Here is an 18,359-nt window from a genome sequence, read left to right as displayed (position 1 = left end):
TTGGACCGATTATGTGAGAAATGAAGAAGTGTTAATTAGAGTCAGTGAGCAGAGGAATATCCTACATGAAATAAGAAAACGGAAGGCTAATTGGATTGGTCATGTTTTACGCAGAAACTGCCTTCTAAAAGAAGCTATCGAAGGAAAGATAGATGGGCGGATAGAAATGACAAGAAGAAGAGGAAGAAGACGTAAGAAGATGCTGGATGACCTTGGGGACAGAAGAGGATACTGTCATTTGAAGGAGAAAGCTCTAGATCGCATTAAGTGGAGGAATTGTTTTGGAAGAGACTGTGGACCTGTCGTCTGACAGATTACTGATGACGTTGCAGCTATATGTGAAGTGAATGAGTGATATTCAATACAGTATAACAGTTTTTGCAAATTAAGATACCTGATGATGGCTGGTTGTGGTCAAAACATGTTGTAAAAGGGAAAGTGAAAGGGAAAGAATTAAATAGTTGCATTGTTAATGGAACTGCATTATTAATATTGTGTGTAAAAGTTATAGTAATGCAACACAATGTTTAAATACAATATATTATATAAATCTAGGTCATGGTACTAGTTGCTGCTTTTTTTCATTATTATATATAAAGTCTTCCAATTGCAGGTTCTGAAGACAAGAGTATTATAGTATGGGACACAAAACGAGGGCGTGCCATTTCCTGTCTTCAGCTACATATTCCAATCCTCAATTTGGAAATGTCAACAGATGCCTCACGTATTGCTGTGCACCTCCTGGAAAACCGCTGCCTGCCCATTGTCTGTCTTCACAATACTCCTGCTACCTATGTCAAAATGCCCACCTATGTAGCCCCTGCTAAGGAAATAGAAGGTAAGTGTGATGGATTGTCAACTACATATGTGTCATCATGAGTGGTAATCTATGGACCTTGCTTGCTTAATTGCATGCTGGATTACACATTATAGTTATACATCAAAGTATTTTGGGATGAAAATGACTAGCACAGCATTGTGTCAGATGGGCTGGAGCCTGATAATAAAATTTTTGCAAAAATGTGTAGTTACTGGAGGAAAGGATTTTTATGGTGACTGCATCTTAAGGTTCCTAAATGCCAGATTAAACATGTGGCTCATGTCCTGGAACATTTGTAAGCTGCCATTCATACATTTCTATCATAGCTGGAAAAATTATAATTTTAAAACAAACAGCTTTTTCCGTTTATGATGTCCATTTAGCAACCAAATAGTTTGTGTTGTACATGCCATTTATGCACAGCCTCTCAGTAAAAAGAAAATAATGATGGTTTTCCTTTCTGTTGTATACCAACAGAGAATTTCTGATAACTTAAATTATTTCAAATGACTGCGGATATTTTTAATTCCGAATCTACACTGTGAGTGATTATAATGTCTCTCCAATTTTAATACTTTATACAGACATTAATTTTTATATTGTCTGTATGTATAACATGGCCGATCACAGCAGCCATGTGGTCAAAGGCAAGAACTGTCTTAAGCTGCTCGAACACTGGGATCGCCGGTTCGAATCCTACTTGAGGCATGGATGTCTGTGTGCGTTTATTCTGTGTTTGTGTTGTTCTGTGTGTAGGTACTGGCCTTGTGATGGGCTGATCCCCCGTCCAAGGAGTCCTACTGACTGTGTATAAAATTTAGAACCTGAAAAAGCGGCCACATTGAGCCATAGATGGATAGACAAACAGACAGACAGAAGGGTAGATGGATGGATAGACAGACAGATGGTCAGTATGTTTGTATGTCATTAGAAGCACATCAGAATCAGTGGCTAATTGAAAATTTATAATATAACTAAACATGCTTAGACATGAATAATAATCACACTTTAGATTATTATTTTTTCCATACAGTGAAATACTACTTCACAAAACCATGAATTAAAAGTGACTGAACCATCAGTGTGGGATTTCACATTCCTGAATAGTCATGTGCATAAAACAGTCATGAAACTTATACAGTATAATTTCAAATGCACATCATGACTGAGTAGTAAGATTTTCAGATTTGTATTTGAAGAGTCCTGGGTTTGAGTCCAGGTCCAAAGGCCCAATATTCGGCCCACTGTCCCTCCCTACTTCATCTCTCCAGGCCAATTTCTTAACACATGTCTGGGCCACTTCCTTCCACATTCTTGCAATTCATCTTTCATTGTGCCTCTCTAATTTAATGCTATATAACCAATATAGTGAAAAAAATGTTACTATATCTGTTAACCTTTAAATGCCGGACTTTTGAAATGATGGTAAGCTGGAGCTGGCCGGCGTTTATTTAAATGTCCACTGCTGGTGAGCGTTTAAATGCCCGTTGCTACTCTTATTTTAAATGTCCGTTCCTTGACAAATTTTAGCAGTCCCTGGTGTCATAAAACAGATGGAAGCAATAAAATCATTTGGTTCTCTGCTGGAAAACCTTACATATTTGTTATACCCTTCAGATTTTCGAATCTTTTGACTAAATGTCAGAAGAATGAAAGCATGGCTATTCAAGAAAAAGCTAGAGGGAACAATTCAACAGTCCCCTCTTCAGTGCTAAGACCTTCCGTATAGCTGCAAGAGATTATTGCCCTTTCTATGGTCGTGAACAGTTGCATGGTGGCTGAGATACAGAGTGTGATCTGTTTTCTGTGCGTTCATAGTGAAATCGAATACTGTAGTTTCATTTCAACCTATATACGAGGGTTGGAACTTTAATAGTGGCAACACTGCTGTAGAGACGCCATGCAATGGAGCTAAATAATGTCGCTTATACCACACGGTACATACCTACCTTTCCTCAGAGCAAATGGACTCTCACTTCCCACATCACGCGCATGCGCAGTGACGAGAAGAACAGAGCCTCGTGTTAACTTGCGGTCTAATGTAGTGTTGTCACGATGTTTTCGAAACAGGAACAACGGAGTTGGATAAAGATTGAATGTGCCAGAGGCCGTACAGCAAGACAGTGTCATCAAGGTCTTCAAGAGGCTTGCGGGGAACCTGCATTGCCTTACAGAACAGTGGAAAGGTGGGTAAAAGCCTTCAACGAGGGACGCCAAAATGCGGCAGACATGCATCGGACAGGTCATCCTAGTGTCAGTGAAGAAGAAGTGTATGCTCTTTCCGCGTTACTGGAGAGTGATCGACGCCATACGATTCGTGAGCTGGCCCGAGAGACAGGATTAGTGCATACGACTGTGCTTCACATTCTGAAGGAACGCCTGGGCATGAGAAAAATTTCATCACGATGGGTTCCGCGTGATTTGACGTAAATGCAGAAATGGCTACGATACGATGCTGCTCGTAACCACTTGGAGCGCTATGATCACGAAGAAGAGGCTTTCTTACACCGCGTCATTATGCTGGATGAGACATGGGCCAAATCATACAAGCCACATATGGAACGCCAAACGAACGAATAGCATCATTACGGGTCACCACGAAAATCAAAAGTTCGTCAGTACCCCAGCAATGTGAAAGTTATGGTGATTCTCTTGTACGACTGTGATGGTGTTATCCTAACGCATACCGTTCCTGACAGCAGATCGTCAATGCGCAGTATTACTGTTCATTTTTGGAACACAGCTTGCGACCAGCTTTGAGAAAGAAACGGTGACACTTTCTGCAGAACCGACCCATCATTTTGCAGGATAATGCTCGGCCGCATGCAGCGCAAGCTGTGGCTGATTTGTTCGATCGATGGGGCTGGGAAGTTCTGTCCCATCCACCATACTTGCCGGACTTAAGCCCTTGTGACTTCGACTTGATTCCTAAGATAAAGGAACCACTTCATGGAATTCGCTTCAGAAATGTTCCAGAGATTGTTCAGGCAGTGGACCGCTCCATTTGAATTATCAACACAACAGGCGCTGCTAAAGGTATTTTACGACTTCCACATCGCTGGCAACGGGTTGTACACAATGCTGGTGACTCCATTGAAGGACAGTAAAACTTCGAAACATGCATCGATTTTGTATCAGTTATAAATAAATAGTCGCCACTGTTAAAGTTCCAACCCTCATACATCAAGCAGATAACAAAAAAAAAAAGTATGTATATCGAATTTCACTGTATATTTTTAACACATTAATCTGCAGAGTCTGCAGTAAAAGTATTGACTCGTGGATGAGTTTGGGCATAACTAATACATATGCCCATATTTTCTGTTGTTCACTTAGGTATCATTTTAATTCCTCTATTATGGTTTTACTCAAGTCTCTCTGGTAATTACTACATTTAAAAATAAATATTAAGGACTGTGCATGCACTTCTACTAGTGGCATGTGTGCACGCTTCCACTAGCGGTGTTTAATTGCCCGACTGGCCAAAACGGGGTACCTTGGCCATGTCGACCATACTCATCACTGGCCTGATCGGGGCACTTCGGACGTTAAAGGTTAAGAAAGTAACTAAAACCTCCATTAAGTAATGTATAATATTTCTTGTTTCAGGCGGTTTGCAAGGTGTTATAAATTTTCCCATTATTACTGAATCATTTATTTTCACAACATTCAGTCTACTCACAATAAACTTTATGTTAATAAGTTTATTTTCTCCCCACCAGTCTAGTAAATGGGATCCACATTTCCCATTTTTAAATTGCAGACGTTGTTTGAGGAAACTTATGTCTAGTTAGTTAGTTATTAGTTATTTATTTAGAGAGGGTGGGTTTCCCCATGCACCGCGACCAGTTTGATCTATTGTGCTTCCCTCTATGATATTCTACCAGTCTCTTTACCCTACCGATAAATGGTGCGTACCATCAGTCCCGCCGAGCAAGCGAGTTCGGCAACTTGCTTAACAGTGTCTATAATGCTTCCCCCATCTATCAGAGGCCTTAGAGGCTATTGTTGGGCGGGAAAGGTCCTGTAATTTAGCTCAGTGATCCCCTTTGGGGATATGAGGTTCTTTTACATGCCGTAAAGTTACGACACGGGACACACAGCTTAAAGTCCCTCCCGGAGGACTTGTTCCCTGAATTTTTCCGCCCTTAAAAACTCGACGACCTCCGCCGGGTATTTGAACCCGCGTACCACGATTCATGAGGTGGGAACGTTACCTCTAGACTACAGAGGTCGCTAAACTTATGTCTAACTACAATAATTATGGCTTCAAAATTATTAAAATAGGAAGGAGTTTGTCTCTCTTCATATATTTCATGTAATGAATCTTTTTGTTTCTGTAATTCTCAATTCTTGTTAGTGCTGTCATATACTTAGTTCATACAAGATACCTTGCTCTCTTTTTGAATATTTCTATATATATTTCAGGCTGCAACATATGGATTTTTTCATTCAGTTGTGAATCTGAATTTGTCTTGTCCATTGGGTTTTCTTACTGTGGAACAAATTTGGGAGAGGAATTCTTATATTTGTGTTTTTCTGAACTTTCTTTTCAGGGAATGTTATTCTGTATATATATATACATTTGACCTTCATATTAATTTGTGTTGGTTTAACTTAGGAAAATATATCAAAACAAGACTAAACAAACTCTCACTGTCACAATCAGACTTCGTGAATTATTATTAAATGTGTAGAAATATATTTAGTGCAAAATACCTCGGCAAACTTGAACTTACTTTCACTGCACTGGAATAAGATACTGACTTATATTAATTTTTCATAGACCAGATTTTTCTTCTAATCTCATATATATGCATTTAACTTTCTCAGATCTCAGACCATCTGTCCCAAAAAGACCAATGAAACGCTTGCTGAAAAAGGAGGTTTCCTTGGATACATATACATGGCAGAAAAAGTATGGTCACTTGACATCGTCAATCATGATGGCTGCTGTGGATGAACGCCTCAAACGGAGGTTTTCTGTCTCAGCAAGCATGGAAGAGATCTCGAAAATACCAACAAAAGGCAACATGGGCTCACAGGTATTGTTGATTGGCTTCTGAGTTGAAATGGTACTTCTGATTTGTTGGTGATACTTTAGGATTCGCAATGGATGTTTGAGAAATAGCATGAAATGCACTTATGAATGAGATTATTCAAATGGTTAAGAAAGTCTCAGTTGGATTGCTTATTGCCATGATAAGTTTCTATGGTTTGCCTCTGTCTGTCCAAGATAATACTCCAAAATATGTATCACCTTCAATTTCCAAATCTTGATGTATTCAAAAGTCCTGTGTAACTTTCCAGCTTATTGGACATAATAAAATGCCTGCATTTCAAAATGTCCTTCAGTACCTTAAGAACAAATGACTTTTAACTTGGATGGATTACTGGCTATCCTACTGAGCTTTGTTGTGGTTTTCTTCAGACTCTCAAGGCAAATGCAAGATACGATCTTCAAATGAAAGTCTTCCAGGTCAGATCCAGTATGAGTTGAACATTAAATTTACATGTTAACAAATGATGAGAACACAGGAGCAGTGCCAACTACCAAAATATTCTTCATATTATATATATCTCATCACATGAATAATAATTAACACAAATTGCCGTTCAAAGAAGGAAAAGTGATGTAACTGCCTACTTCTAGATGTGATCTACAACCAACTTGTCGGAAGAGAAAAACATAATTACTGTGTTTATTTATAATCCCAAGTTAGGTAGTTTGCAACTGATGTCTTTTTGGAAAAGACTCCAGAATTTAGAGATGTATTTATTGCATGTCATTTTAATTGTATTTTAGGGGATTGGACCAGAGCAGGCAGCATTGGCTCAGTCACAACACTTTGATCAGCTGGAGGCATTGTGGAATAAACGTTCTCCTCCACGTCGGCGTCACAATCAGGTGGGCTTAACTTTAATCACAGTAAAACCCATACAGATCAATGACAAAAAGGTAATATTACCCCAGTGCTGACTTAATTCATGTGAGTGTCCATTGTTTATCTTCCATCAAAACTGCAACACTTTTAAATTCTGCACTTCAACACTACATGTTTCGGCCTCAAACGGACATCCTCATGTGATTTTACTAAAGAAGACCACAGCATGTAATTTTAACATGAATTAAAAGAGTGTAGCAGTCTATAACACAGTTTTAGTAAAATAAAAACACCTAAAGATGGCCGTTTGAGACCAAAACATGTAGTGTTGAAGTGTAGAATGTAAAAAAGTGTTGCAATTTTGACGGAAGATAAACAATGGATGGTAATTTGAACAATTGCAACGGGATGCTGAAATAGAGAATCATTAATTCATGTGGCTTGCATAGGGTCCTTTGGTCGGCTCTTGTGAACATTATAATGACCACTGCTTTTTTTTCTCTCTCTCTAAAAATATGTTTTCTAGTATTTATGTCTGTGACTGTAGTGTGTTTTCCCGTGCTTTCACACTCAGTTTTAACACAAAGATCGAAACATAAAAGTGAACCTCTAGATGTATGACTTCTAAACATTGCCAAGTTTGCTGGTGTGCAGCAATTATTTTCCATTATATGTACTGGCTGAAAAAAAGAATGGTCCTGATAATTAACTTGCAGATTCCATAAAGGATGAGGGTTTCTTGACTGGCTGAGCTATAGCTAGCGTCTCAAGAACTCTTCTTCATGGAATTGGTTATCTTGTGCTAAACATTGATCCTTCTGTCCCCTTCTTCATGATATGTAGAGGAAGTATACATTCCACTCATTCTAGATCTTGGCACTGGAGACGAGTGGTAACCTTTGTATCTCACTGCTTTACTTTTAGGAAAGTAGACCTCAAGAGACCTGGGTGGTTCCCAGAGCTGATCTAGACATGGTGGTGAAAAAAAATCATTCTACAGAAATACGAGTGTCGTACTGAAAGTCATGAGCAACAATTTTTTGTAAAGTAACATGCTTTATTATTGGCAAACCAAACACACCACCTCAATCTACAGACCTTTCTTTATTTTTCCACATAATCACCACTTCTTTGTACACATTTCTCCCAGCGTTCTGGGAGTTTGAAAATTCTCCTTCTGTAAAATTTCGTTCCAGCCATCCGAAGACACTAACATGCTGCTTTCTGAATTGCCTCCCTTGTCTCAAAACGTTGTCCATGCAGCTGATCCTTCGCAAATCCAAAAAGATGGTAGTCGGAGGGTGCCAGATCAGGGCCATAGAAGGGATGTGGAAGAACTTCCCACCCCATCTTTGCAATTGCTTCCAATGGTTGGTGAGCGGCATGGGGTTGAGCGTTGTTATGCAGGATGATGATGTTTCGTCCCCGACGTTTATCGCGCAATGCACGATGGAGCATGTACAGCCTCTGGGCATAACGAGCAGCATTGATGGTTCGCCCAGGTTCCAGGAATTAAGCCAGAATAAACCCCTCTGCATGCCAGAAGACTGTGCCCATCACCTTCACAGCTGATGGCACTGTCTTTGCCTTCTTGTTTGATGGAGAATGCAAATGGTGACATTCCATACTCTGCCGTTTCGTTTCAGGCTCGAAATGGTGAAACCAGCTTTCATCACCTGTCACAATACAGAGCAAAAAATCATCGCTTTCGTGTCAATATCTCTGCAGCAGTTCTGAGGTGATGGAATTTCGCTGACCTTTGTGGTCTTTGGTCAATAATCGCGGGACCCAAGGAGCACAAACTTTCCTATAGCCCAAGCTTTCAATCATCTCCTGTACTGCACTGTGCCCTATTCCAAGTTTTCAGACTATTGTGTCCACAGTCACACGCCTGTCATCTTGAATGATCTCATCCACTCTTTCCTTGTTGTGTTCAGTTGAGGCTGTTTGAGGACGACCACTCTGAGGCTCATCTTCGATGCTGATGTTCCCATCTTTAAAATGTTTCACTCATCTTTGAACACTGCTTGCACCCATGCACACGCTGAAGTCTCTGGTGAATTTCTGCAGCAGGGATTTCCTCTTTCACAAGAAATTCGATGACAGCACGCTGGCGAAATGACATATGGTTGTTGGCCATTTTGTTAGGAGTGATACCAGTCATGTGATGCAAGCTATTGACGTTACAAGACACTCAAGGTTAACACAACAGCTGGTTCCACCTACCACCATACTCTCATCTGCTGTTCCCAGGTTGCATGAAAAAAAGTTGCTCATGACTTTTGGTATGACCTACGTATAATGCTAAGGTGTCTCAGCAAAAGGTGGAGTCACTCCTGAGCATAAGCATATTGTCAAGAAGCCATGTATAAGGCACTGAGGTGAACCTAGACCTTGATGCTAGGTGGAGATGAATGATCATTTTCATCCAGAGTGAAGAACCTGCTGTATCCATTGGACTGAAGCTCTGTGGGTGTCAGAGGTTGTGTGAATATTATGACAGAATAATTTCTTCCCCTGCTGGAAGTTAAATTGGCCATTCAGTTCACAGTTACTTTACTAGCAGATTTCCTGAACACCAAATGAATTACATATTTGCATAGTCAAATTCCTGACACCAGAGAAGATAGATTGAAAACATTCATAGACCTGCTGAATCAGCTGTTGCCTCTCTGATTAAGCACATGTGCTTTGTTGTTCACATTTCATACATCCATGTTTTCTTATTTTGGAATATATCTTCAACATACTGGCACCCAATTTTTTTCATGGATGTGCATGCATATTTCTATATTTTAACCTATTTGCTTTATCCATTTTGACATGATAGATCACTGTTTTGATGACAATAGTGTTGACATATTTGCTCAAAACAAGAACTGTGGTGCCAGAGATACATACATTGCTAGTGAACAGCTCTGAAACAACATTTGTTTCTAGGCAACTGCCACAAAACAAAAGAGATAAACAGCCATTGCTAGGCAGCCACCAGTGCGCCAATGAACTGGCAGAGTACCAATCATGTGAGAACCCCAACAGACATGAACACAACAATTGTACAGCAACAGAAGAATGGTGTTTCTATGTGGTTCATGCCAAGATGTTTTGTGGAAGCCAGTCAGTTTCAAAAGTGTGAAGAGAAGACTAGAAGTTTGGTGTGAAATAGCCGCCAGCCTGGGAGTTAGCCAGTTGTAACAGAGTTCAGTTGGAAAGAAATCTGTGAAGAGCAAACTTGGTCAGTACAGTTGAAGAATCTCCACTGTTAGAAGATCTGTTACCAGGAAACGACTAGTGGAAAATGTAACAGACTGAGGACGCTAGTCTGTGTGCACTAGTGATTTGTGAAGTGTGGAGATTAGTGATGGCGCTATAATTAAGTGTAGTTACGAGTTGTATGTTAAAATGGTCAGTAAATCCAATTTCCAATCAAAAACCCTGTTAAGAGTCACCATAACACATGACAATATAACTGGTAATATGCGCCAACCAAATACAGCACAGAGCACAGTTAGTTAGTCTGCTCCTATGTGTTACATCAGATCTGTCTATTTTCACCATAAACTTGAGATGGGGTATCTGCTCTTACATGAAGAAATGTAAATACATAGTCACATGCAAAATTTATTGTGGAGACATTATCCCTTGCATATAAGCTGAAGCTCTTGAGACAGCTACAGCTTCAGTTCCACTACCAGTTTTATTTATACTCTTCTTGCGATATTTATTTTTAATATAGAGTAAACTCCCAGTTATGTGGTATCCAAGCATCTGGAATTCTCATCCAACTGGCAAAAACTTTAAAGGAAATTTAACCTTTTCATCAAGTTATTTAACAACAAATTTGTGATGTGCATGTATTTGCACACCACACAGTAATTCTCCCACTCACCAATAATAGCCCTGGTAATTGTTCTTCATGTAGCCATTATGGTAGAAGCTAGATGAATTTGTGATTGTGTCATAATATCGCAAATCTTTCAACAGTTAATCTGCTTTGCTGCCTAGGAAGATTCCTATAAGTAAGTAAGTAAGTAAGTAAAAACAGTAAAGCTATCCCTGTAACAGGCCGTGAAGGGCCATAGGGTTGTGAGACGTTGAGGGTCCCACATTATCTAGATAATTGGCTCAAAGATGGTGTGGCTGCGCTTTACTCCCCAGGAAAATTATTTAATTAATTCCTGGTACTCATTTCTGTTAGAGGCTGAGTCGACCCCATGGCCAAAGTACGGCCAGAAGGATTAGGTCAATTGAAAAATATCCAATGACCTCATCGGGGCTTGAACCCATGACCTTCCAGTTTGTAGCATAGTGTCTCAACCAACTACGCTACTGCGTGCCCCCAGGAAGATTCCTATGCAAATAATAAAGCGAAAATATTGTCATATGAATGGGTTTGGACTGGAGATTGCATTTATTGACCACTTTAACACACAACTTGTGACTACACTTAATTATAGCACCATCACTGATCTCCACATTTTACAAATCACTGCAGCATATGGTAAGTCTTTTCAGTCTGCTCTGTCTTCACCAGTAGTTTCCTGGTAACGGCTTCTAACAGTGGAGATTCTTCAGCTTCTGTACTCACTTCATTACTAACTACACCAACGAAGTCTCCTTTTCACAGGTTCCCTTACAACTCTCTATACTCTTGCTCAAATTGTCCTTATAACATCTCGGCATGGACAGTGTAGAAGACGCTGTTCATTGTTGTACAACACTCATTTCCATGAGAACATGTTTGGTTGCAAAGACGTTACTCAGTGGCAGCTAGGAATCTGTTATCCAGCAGTGGATGTTGTTTTGTTGTTTGTTTTGAGGTTGTTACCTAGTAACAGATCTACATTGCTACAATACGTTATTGTGGCTTTCTGTTGAGTGTCTGTAAAAGATCTAGTCATGCAACCAGCAGATTCTTGTAACTAGCACAGCCCATCTCCCACACATGCCAGATAATATGCAGTTTACTGTAGTTATATGCATTCAAATTTATTTATTTATTTATTTACTTCATATCCTTGGATCATTATACATGATATAAGACAAGTCAAATACTTTACAATACAATAAATAAGAATAATAATAGTATAGTGATATAATAATATAATAATATACTAAGATAATAATAAAATGATTCTAATAATAGAACTGATATAATCATTTAACACATGACACCGCTGTATGCCTCCTTCTATCCCAGAACAAATGCCCTGGTATCCTCGATCTCATTCCTATAAGAAAAAATTCAGAACAGGGCAGTAGGCATTCCTATAACATGTACTAAGAGAAAGTCGTCTATACTATAGAAACAATGATCAAGTAGGAGTGTTTTCAAAAAGTCTTTTTAAACTTGTATAGTACTGGTATCTCTTCAATATACTGTGGCAACTGATTTAACATATGAAGTCCACTATTATTGAAATTGTTTTTGTATAGACTCATATTACATGGCACTATGAACAAGTCATCTGTTCTCCTTGTATTGTGCGAGTGTATTCCTGAATTGGTTACGTAAACATTCGAATTGGTTTTTATGTAAACTAGAATTTCATATATATACAGACATGATAAAATATTTAAAATGTTGTTTACAACTAATAGTTTTCGGGATTTGTATCATAGCTCTAATAGCTCTCTTCTGCAACCTAAAAATCAATTTTGCATTTCCTGAATTGCCCAAAAATATCAATCCATATAATAACAAGGATTGGAAGTAAGCATAATATATTTTTTTATTGCTAGTGGGGTGGGGCTAAGTCCCTTGTACTGTGGCCACTTCTGGCCTATTGTACCAGCCCCAGATAGGTGAGGGTGATTGTGGAGCAATTGGTGGAATGAAGGAAAAAAAAAAGCGTAATATAAGGTGCAAACAGTCTCTAACCCTGATACTCTTTTGACTACTTGTAAGTCAAAATACTTTTTACATAATTTATTTGCTAATTGTTGAGTATGTGCAGACCACCTTAGATTCTTATCCAGCCAAAGTCCCAAAAATTTTGTATGTCTGCATAATTATGCATCATCAATTATAATTGATGACTGTATCCTGTATCATAGAGCTTTACTGATGGGCATTCAACTTGCACGTTTTGAGGTTGATGAAAGGATATTGCTATTGTTTTTTCTTTATTAATAATTAATCTATTCCTTTCAAACCACTCTGTCAGTGCATTTATTGTTTAATTTATTTTTCTTTGAACATCATTAGCACTGTTTCCTGCTCTAAGGATACTAGTATTGTCAGCAAAAAAGTTGGTCTTCCAGGTTCAATGCCGGCTTCTAGATCATTGATATATAGCAAAAACAACACTGGTCCGAGAACAGAACTTTGTGGGACTCCATGTCTTATGGGTCTCTTTCATGATAGATAGCTAGTGATTTCATTAGTTTCTTTACATCTGTATGTAATTTCCACTTTTTGTTCCCTGTTTTCTACATATGATTGAAACCATTTTAGTGCAACCCCTCTTGTTCCCATTCTTGTCATCTTCCTTAACAATATATCATGATCAACTAAGTCAAATGCCTTTGACAGATCCAGAAATATCCCTATACTTGAAGAAAGCCTTAAATCTTACATCCCTATACTTATTTCCCTCTCATCCAGTGATTTGTAGACCCTTTCTATAAACTCTGCAGTTGCAGTATTTATTGATTTCCCTTTACAGAAACCATGCTGTTTATTGTTAATTATGCTGTGATTAGTCAAAAATGGTAAAAGTATTTTATGTATGATTTTTTCAATTATTTTTTAAAGAATAGAAATTAGTGAAACTGGCCTGTAATTCCCAACTTCTAACTTCTGTATCACATCCTTTCTTATATAAAGGTTTCACTTTTGCAATTTTTAGTTGATCTGGAAAATGTTCAGTTGAGAGTGAGAGATTTATTATACATGTCGAGGCAGTTGTTATTTAATTTATAATTCTTTGTATCCAGGTCCTTGTCCGCTTGTATGCTGTATAGAACCAGCATTACACATTCTCTCACAACCCATACTTTGTATCACTACAATGATGAGAAAACTATCAACTGTTCATTGTGTTTTGTCACATGCTCTACTGACTATATGAGAAAGTCAGACAATTTTTAGAGAGTTGTTAACATTGGTGAATAAGGAAATGATGACCAAAGAGAAGAATATATTACAAAAGCAAATTTAAAATTTTTATCTGAATAAGTAAACTATGAATTGCCCTTGATACCTCCCTACAAAAGAAACTCAAGTACATCATAGACCTGTATGTAAAAACAGAAGTGGAAAATCTAACATTATATAGATTGCACTGCTGGAAATCAAGTATGATTTCTCACTCTATTCTTATCATTAGATGCAGTACAGTTAATTATTTTTGTATATATCTGTGCAGTCACTGTCTAAGCAGAACTCACGGACAAGTCGTCGTGATTCTTCAGACACAGGAGATGATCGCACCCCAGGAGAGGAGATTGTAGGTGTGTGCAATGGACAGCGAATGGCAGTGTCAAACCTGGCCAGAGACCCAAGACTTACACAATCATGCATCACACAGTGACACACACTGCTGTGTTTTGCATGTGATTTGTTCCTACTAGTCTTAAGGGCTGATATGTTACTAGTTTATATCTGATTTATCTTTCTTTGCAAGAAGAAAAGGCAATTGACCAAGTGTTGAATTGAAAAGAATGATGTTCCTATTTTTATATATTTTTAGAGTATTGTTTTGTGTTGGCTGCATAATGTGGATGTCATATATCTCCAACCATCCACATATATGATCTCTGAAACAGTTCAGTGGAGTCAGATGAAATTTGCTGTTGGAGGGTCTTCATTAAAAGATTCCAAGCAGATTTCATTTTTCATTCTATTGTCCAAGACTAATCCACCCATAACTTAAGTTCAAACCATACCTGCCTTGGGACTGGTGATCATGACAGGTTTTTTGTTTTTCCTCAGGATCTTCAGCCTGTTCCTACTATTGTAACTTGAAGACTACATTTCCATAACTCTCCTATTCACTTGACCTCTCACCTCCTGAAATTTTTTTATTCCCTCAACTCAAAATTATCCTTAAAGGAAGATTTCAGACATTGGATGACATCATCACTAATGCAATGAATGACTTGGAAACAACACCACAAACATCCTTCAAACAGTACTTCAAAAATTGGAAAAGGTGGTGGGAGTGGTGCATTGCTGTGAAAGGGGACTGTTTTGAAGGAGATAATATTTAATAAGCCATAAGTAGCGAAAGATATTATTTATAGATGAATTTTGGGAAATTTTTGACCAAACTTTGTACTGTAAATTAAACAAAATGAGAAGCAAAAATATGTCATGATTATGTTTATCTCAAGAGTTTTATGACTTGGCCTGTGTTTCCCTAACTGCAGCAGTTATAAGGTTTTAGCAAGTGTGATGAACCACTGTGCATATAAGATTACAGGGATCATATATGAATGGATGAATGAATGAAATCTGTATTGTATTGTGATATTTATCAGTCCCCTGACGCCATGTAATCGTAGGTTATGAGTGGACCCCTTATAGAAAGTACAGTATCATACAAAATTAACTTACTATATATACGATGGGGTACCCAAAAGAAACTGAACTAATTTTTTTGTGTTGGCAGAGCTTTTGTAGTACCGCGTTTTGCCACTATGAGCACATAGAGCTAACATTCCTGAGTCGATAAGCCAACTACCATTGCTTCAGAAAGTAATGACTAGTTTCAGCAGAGTTTATAGTGACAACTGTTTTGTGTGATCGTCGTTTTTGCAATGGCTGATTTTCGTGAACAGCGTGCGGAAGTGAAATTCTGCTTTTTGCTCGGGAAAAGTTGAACAGAAACTCTTGAAATGTTAAAAAATGGCGTACAAGGACGATGCTATGGGGAAAACTCAAGTGTTTGAGTGGTTTCCCCGTTTCAAAAATGGTGAAATGTCAATTGATGACAAACCTCGTTCTGGTCGTCCTTCCACGGCCCGAACACATGAAAACGTTGAAAAAATTCGTGAAATCATCAAGGAAGATCAACGCTGGACCATTGAAGAAATTGTGGAGCTGTCGGGAGTGACTTGGAGCTCAGCGGCCAGATTTGTGACAGTTGGGTGACTGGTATTTCAATCATGACAATGCCCCTGCCCACGCAGTCCTGTCTGTATGACAATTCTTGACCAAAAATGGTATGACCTCTGTTCCTCACCCGACCTTGCCCCGTGCGACTTTTTTTTGTTTCCTGGAATGAAAAGAGACATGAAAGGAAAAAACGACCGAGGCGCTGTCAAGCATCTCAGAAGATGAATTTAGACAATGTTTTGAAAAATGGAATAAAAGACTAGACAAGTGTATTAGTGTAAGTGGAAAGTACTTTGAAGGGGATTGAAGGTTTGTGCTTAAAATTTGAATAAATAAGTTTAAAAAAAAAATAAGTTCGGTTTCTTTTGGGTACCCCCTCGTATATTCACTTAATGTTATATTTTAGCGTCCTGTTGCACTGATTTATGTCCATAATTTATTCTGACCTCTTACAGTGCATACATTTATTCACCTCACTCTTCTCTCTTGCACCATGTTTCAGCACTAAAGTGCCATCTTCAGGTGCTCATCTATGTACGTCGAACTACTTCATTGCATGCCCTGTTGTCTTTATACTAAAATAACCAAAATATATATTCGTCATATATAATGATAAATCTTAAATATTAAAACTGTTCAGGATTTGTCATCCTTATGTAGTATCTCAATACACGAATCACACCTGTCTTCTTCCATCAGAGTATTCTTCCTATTTTCATGTGTGGATTGTGCTTTGTGTTGTGTCTTGCTCCTGTGACTGCGTGTGTTATACTGCTGGGCCTGCTGGGAATTATGGACAATTCATACCAAATTTCTTCTAGTTTGAACATTTGAAAAGAAAATTACACTGATGTGTTCCTATAAGTGCTTCCAAAAGAAATTTAGTGCAAGAGAGAAGAGTAAGGTGAATAAATATATGCACTGTAAGATGGTCAGAATAAATTATGGACATATTCACTTATATTTCTTCCGACTTATCTGTGAATAGAAGATCCATTCTCTTGACACGCCTTTCTCACTTCTCTCTAACTCTCATCTAGCAAGCAATCAGAGTTATAATAATGATTCTCTTACTACTGTTCACAGTTTTCTTCAAAACAATTTCTTTATGAAGGCTCCTTCATATCCAGGTTTTGACACATCTCAAAATTTGGATTGTGTTTGTAGCTAGTACATGATCAGCCCTTTGTAGAATTGTTATTGTTAAAGATTGTTTTATGTGCCTAAATATTACAAATAACATTATTTCATATGCAAATTGAAATTAAATTTGTATTTTATTTATTACATTTTATTGTTACATTTATTTCAGATTTATTCCTCAGGCTTTTTCCTTTTTTGCATGGGTCCTGTTTATTGCAGATGTTTCATTTATTTAAACTGATGAATTTTGATACACACACACACACACACACACATGCAGATGTATAATGTGTGAGTATCAACACAATTCATACCAAAATACTTTTAGTTTGAACATTTGAAAAGAAAATTACACTGATATGTTCCTATAAGTGCTTCCAAAAGAAATTTAGTTTTACATTTAAAATTCAAAATATTTCAAAGTTACATTTTATACGTATTTGGAATGTAAATGAACAATTAACTAATAGAGGTAAAATATGCAGTTGGGAGAATCTTATAGCCCAACTCAGAAAAAATTTTACTGTAGTGTCAGTCAGTTTTGATGATCATGGGATATACATATTGGTGAATAGCCAATGAGTTTTTGAGCTTAATTGAAAATATTTTGGGGGTAAAGGGATTTATCGATACCAGAACAATATAACACTGGTTGAGAAACACTGATATAGTTCTTTCAGAAAAAGAAAACAAGTGTCATAACTTTTACTCCTCTTTTTCCAGATCTCCCAGGTGATAGAATGTGCGTGTGATAGGTGTTCTTCTCACCATGGCCAAATCTTCATATCTGCCAAACATTCTTCTCAGTGCAATAATACTCGTACGTGGCTTGTACCTCTTAGGATATTCACTTCATGCTATCAAATGTCCCTATTTTCTCTAAGTGAACTTAATAAGCTGAGCTTGTTTCCATGGCAAACATTGTATAATACTCATGTTTCAGTGAGGGGGAATGACTTTCAGTCGCTCAGTGATAATGTTCCAAGACCATTTATAGCTTTAAGATTTCACCTGTTACAGAAAAATCTTGAAAATGAACTATTTTAAAATGTGTAAATGACCTAAATAACTTCACAGATATGAAAGTAAAGAATTAAGAAAACTAAATATTTGCATTAGTATTATTTATAAGCCTCCACTCTTTATGCAGTATTCCACTACAAACCAAATGTGAGTGCCGTAAGTAAGCAACTATATTCAGTAAAGCCTCGATTGAGCAGAAGCTTCTTCTTATCCATGGACATCTCTGGTTCTGAGAGTATGCAGTGAAAATTAACTTAAAATTATCCATAATAAACAGGAAAAAAAAAGTAATCTTCAATATTTGCTTCTAAAAATTACTTTGTAGAGAGGAAATAGTATTTCTGCCACAAATGGGAAAGAATTAGCTTGGTCTGTGACAATATATGTGCTCAATAGTTGAATGCAACTGTGGTAAAATAGGACTCAG

At 37.8% G+C, this 18,359-nt stretch overlaps 1 protein-coding gene across 1 annotated transcript in view; it reads left to right on the top strand.

The window, feature by feature from the left end:
- The window catches only part of LOC111869301 (NACHT domain- and WD repeat-containing protein 1), a 275,140-nt gene extending 257,124 nt beyond the window's left edge, over positions 1-18,016 (top strand). Inside the window, exons 25-29 of the mRNA XM_023860707.2 lie at positions 614-838; positions 5,654-5,865; positions 6,627-6,728; positions 14,076-14,160; positions 17,633-18,016. Coding sequence (XP_023716475.1) covers positions 614-838; positions 5,654-5,865; positions 6,627-6,728; positions 14,076-14,160; positions 17,633-17,661 — 653 coding nt within the window. The 3' untranslated portion in view covers positions 17,662-18,016. The remainder of the gene's footprint in view (positions 1-613; positions 839-5,653; positions 5,866-6,626; positions 6,729-14,075; positions 14,161-17,632) is intronic.
- The last annotated feature ends 343 nt before the right edge of the window (positions 18,017-18,359 follow it).

This window comes from Cryptotermes secundus, unplaced genomic scaffold, assembly GCF_002891405.2.
Source record: "Cryptotermes secundus unplaced genomic scaffold, Csec_1.0 scaffold274, whole genome shotgun sequence".
Classification (NCBI taxonomy): Eukaryota; Metazoa; Arthropoda; class Insecta; order Blattodea; family Kalotermitidae; genus Cryptotermes; species Cryptotermes secundus.
Note: the sequence above shows the minus strand (reverse complement) of the source record. Positions and strands in the feature narration are given on the sequence as shown.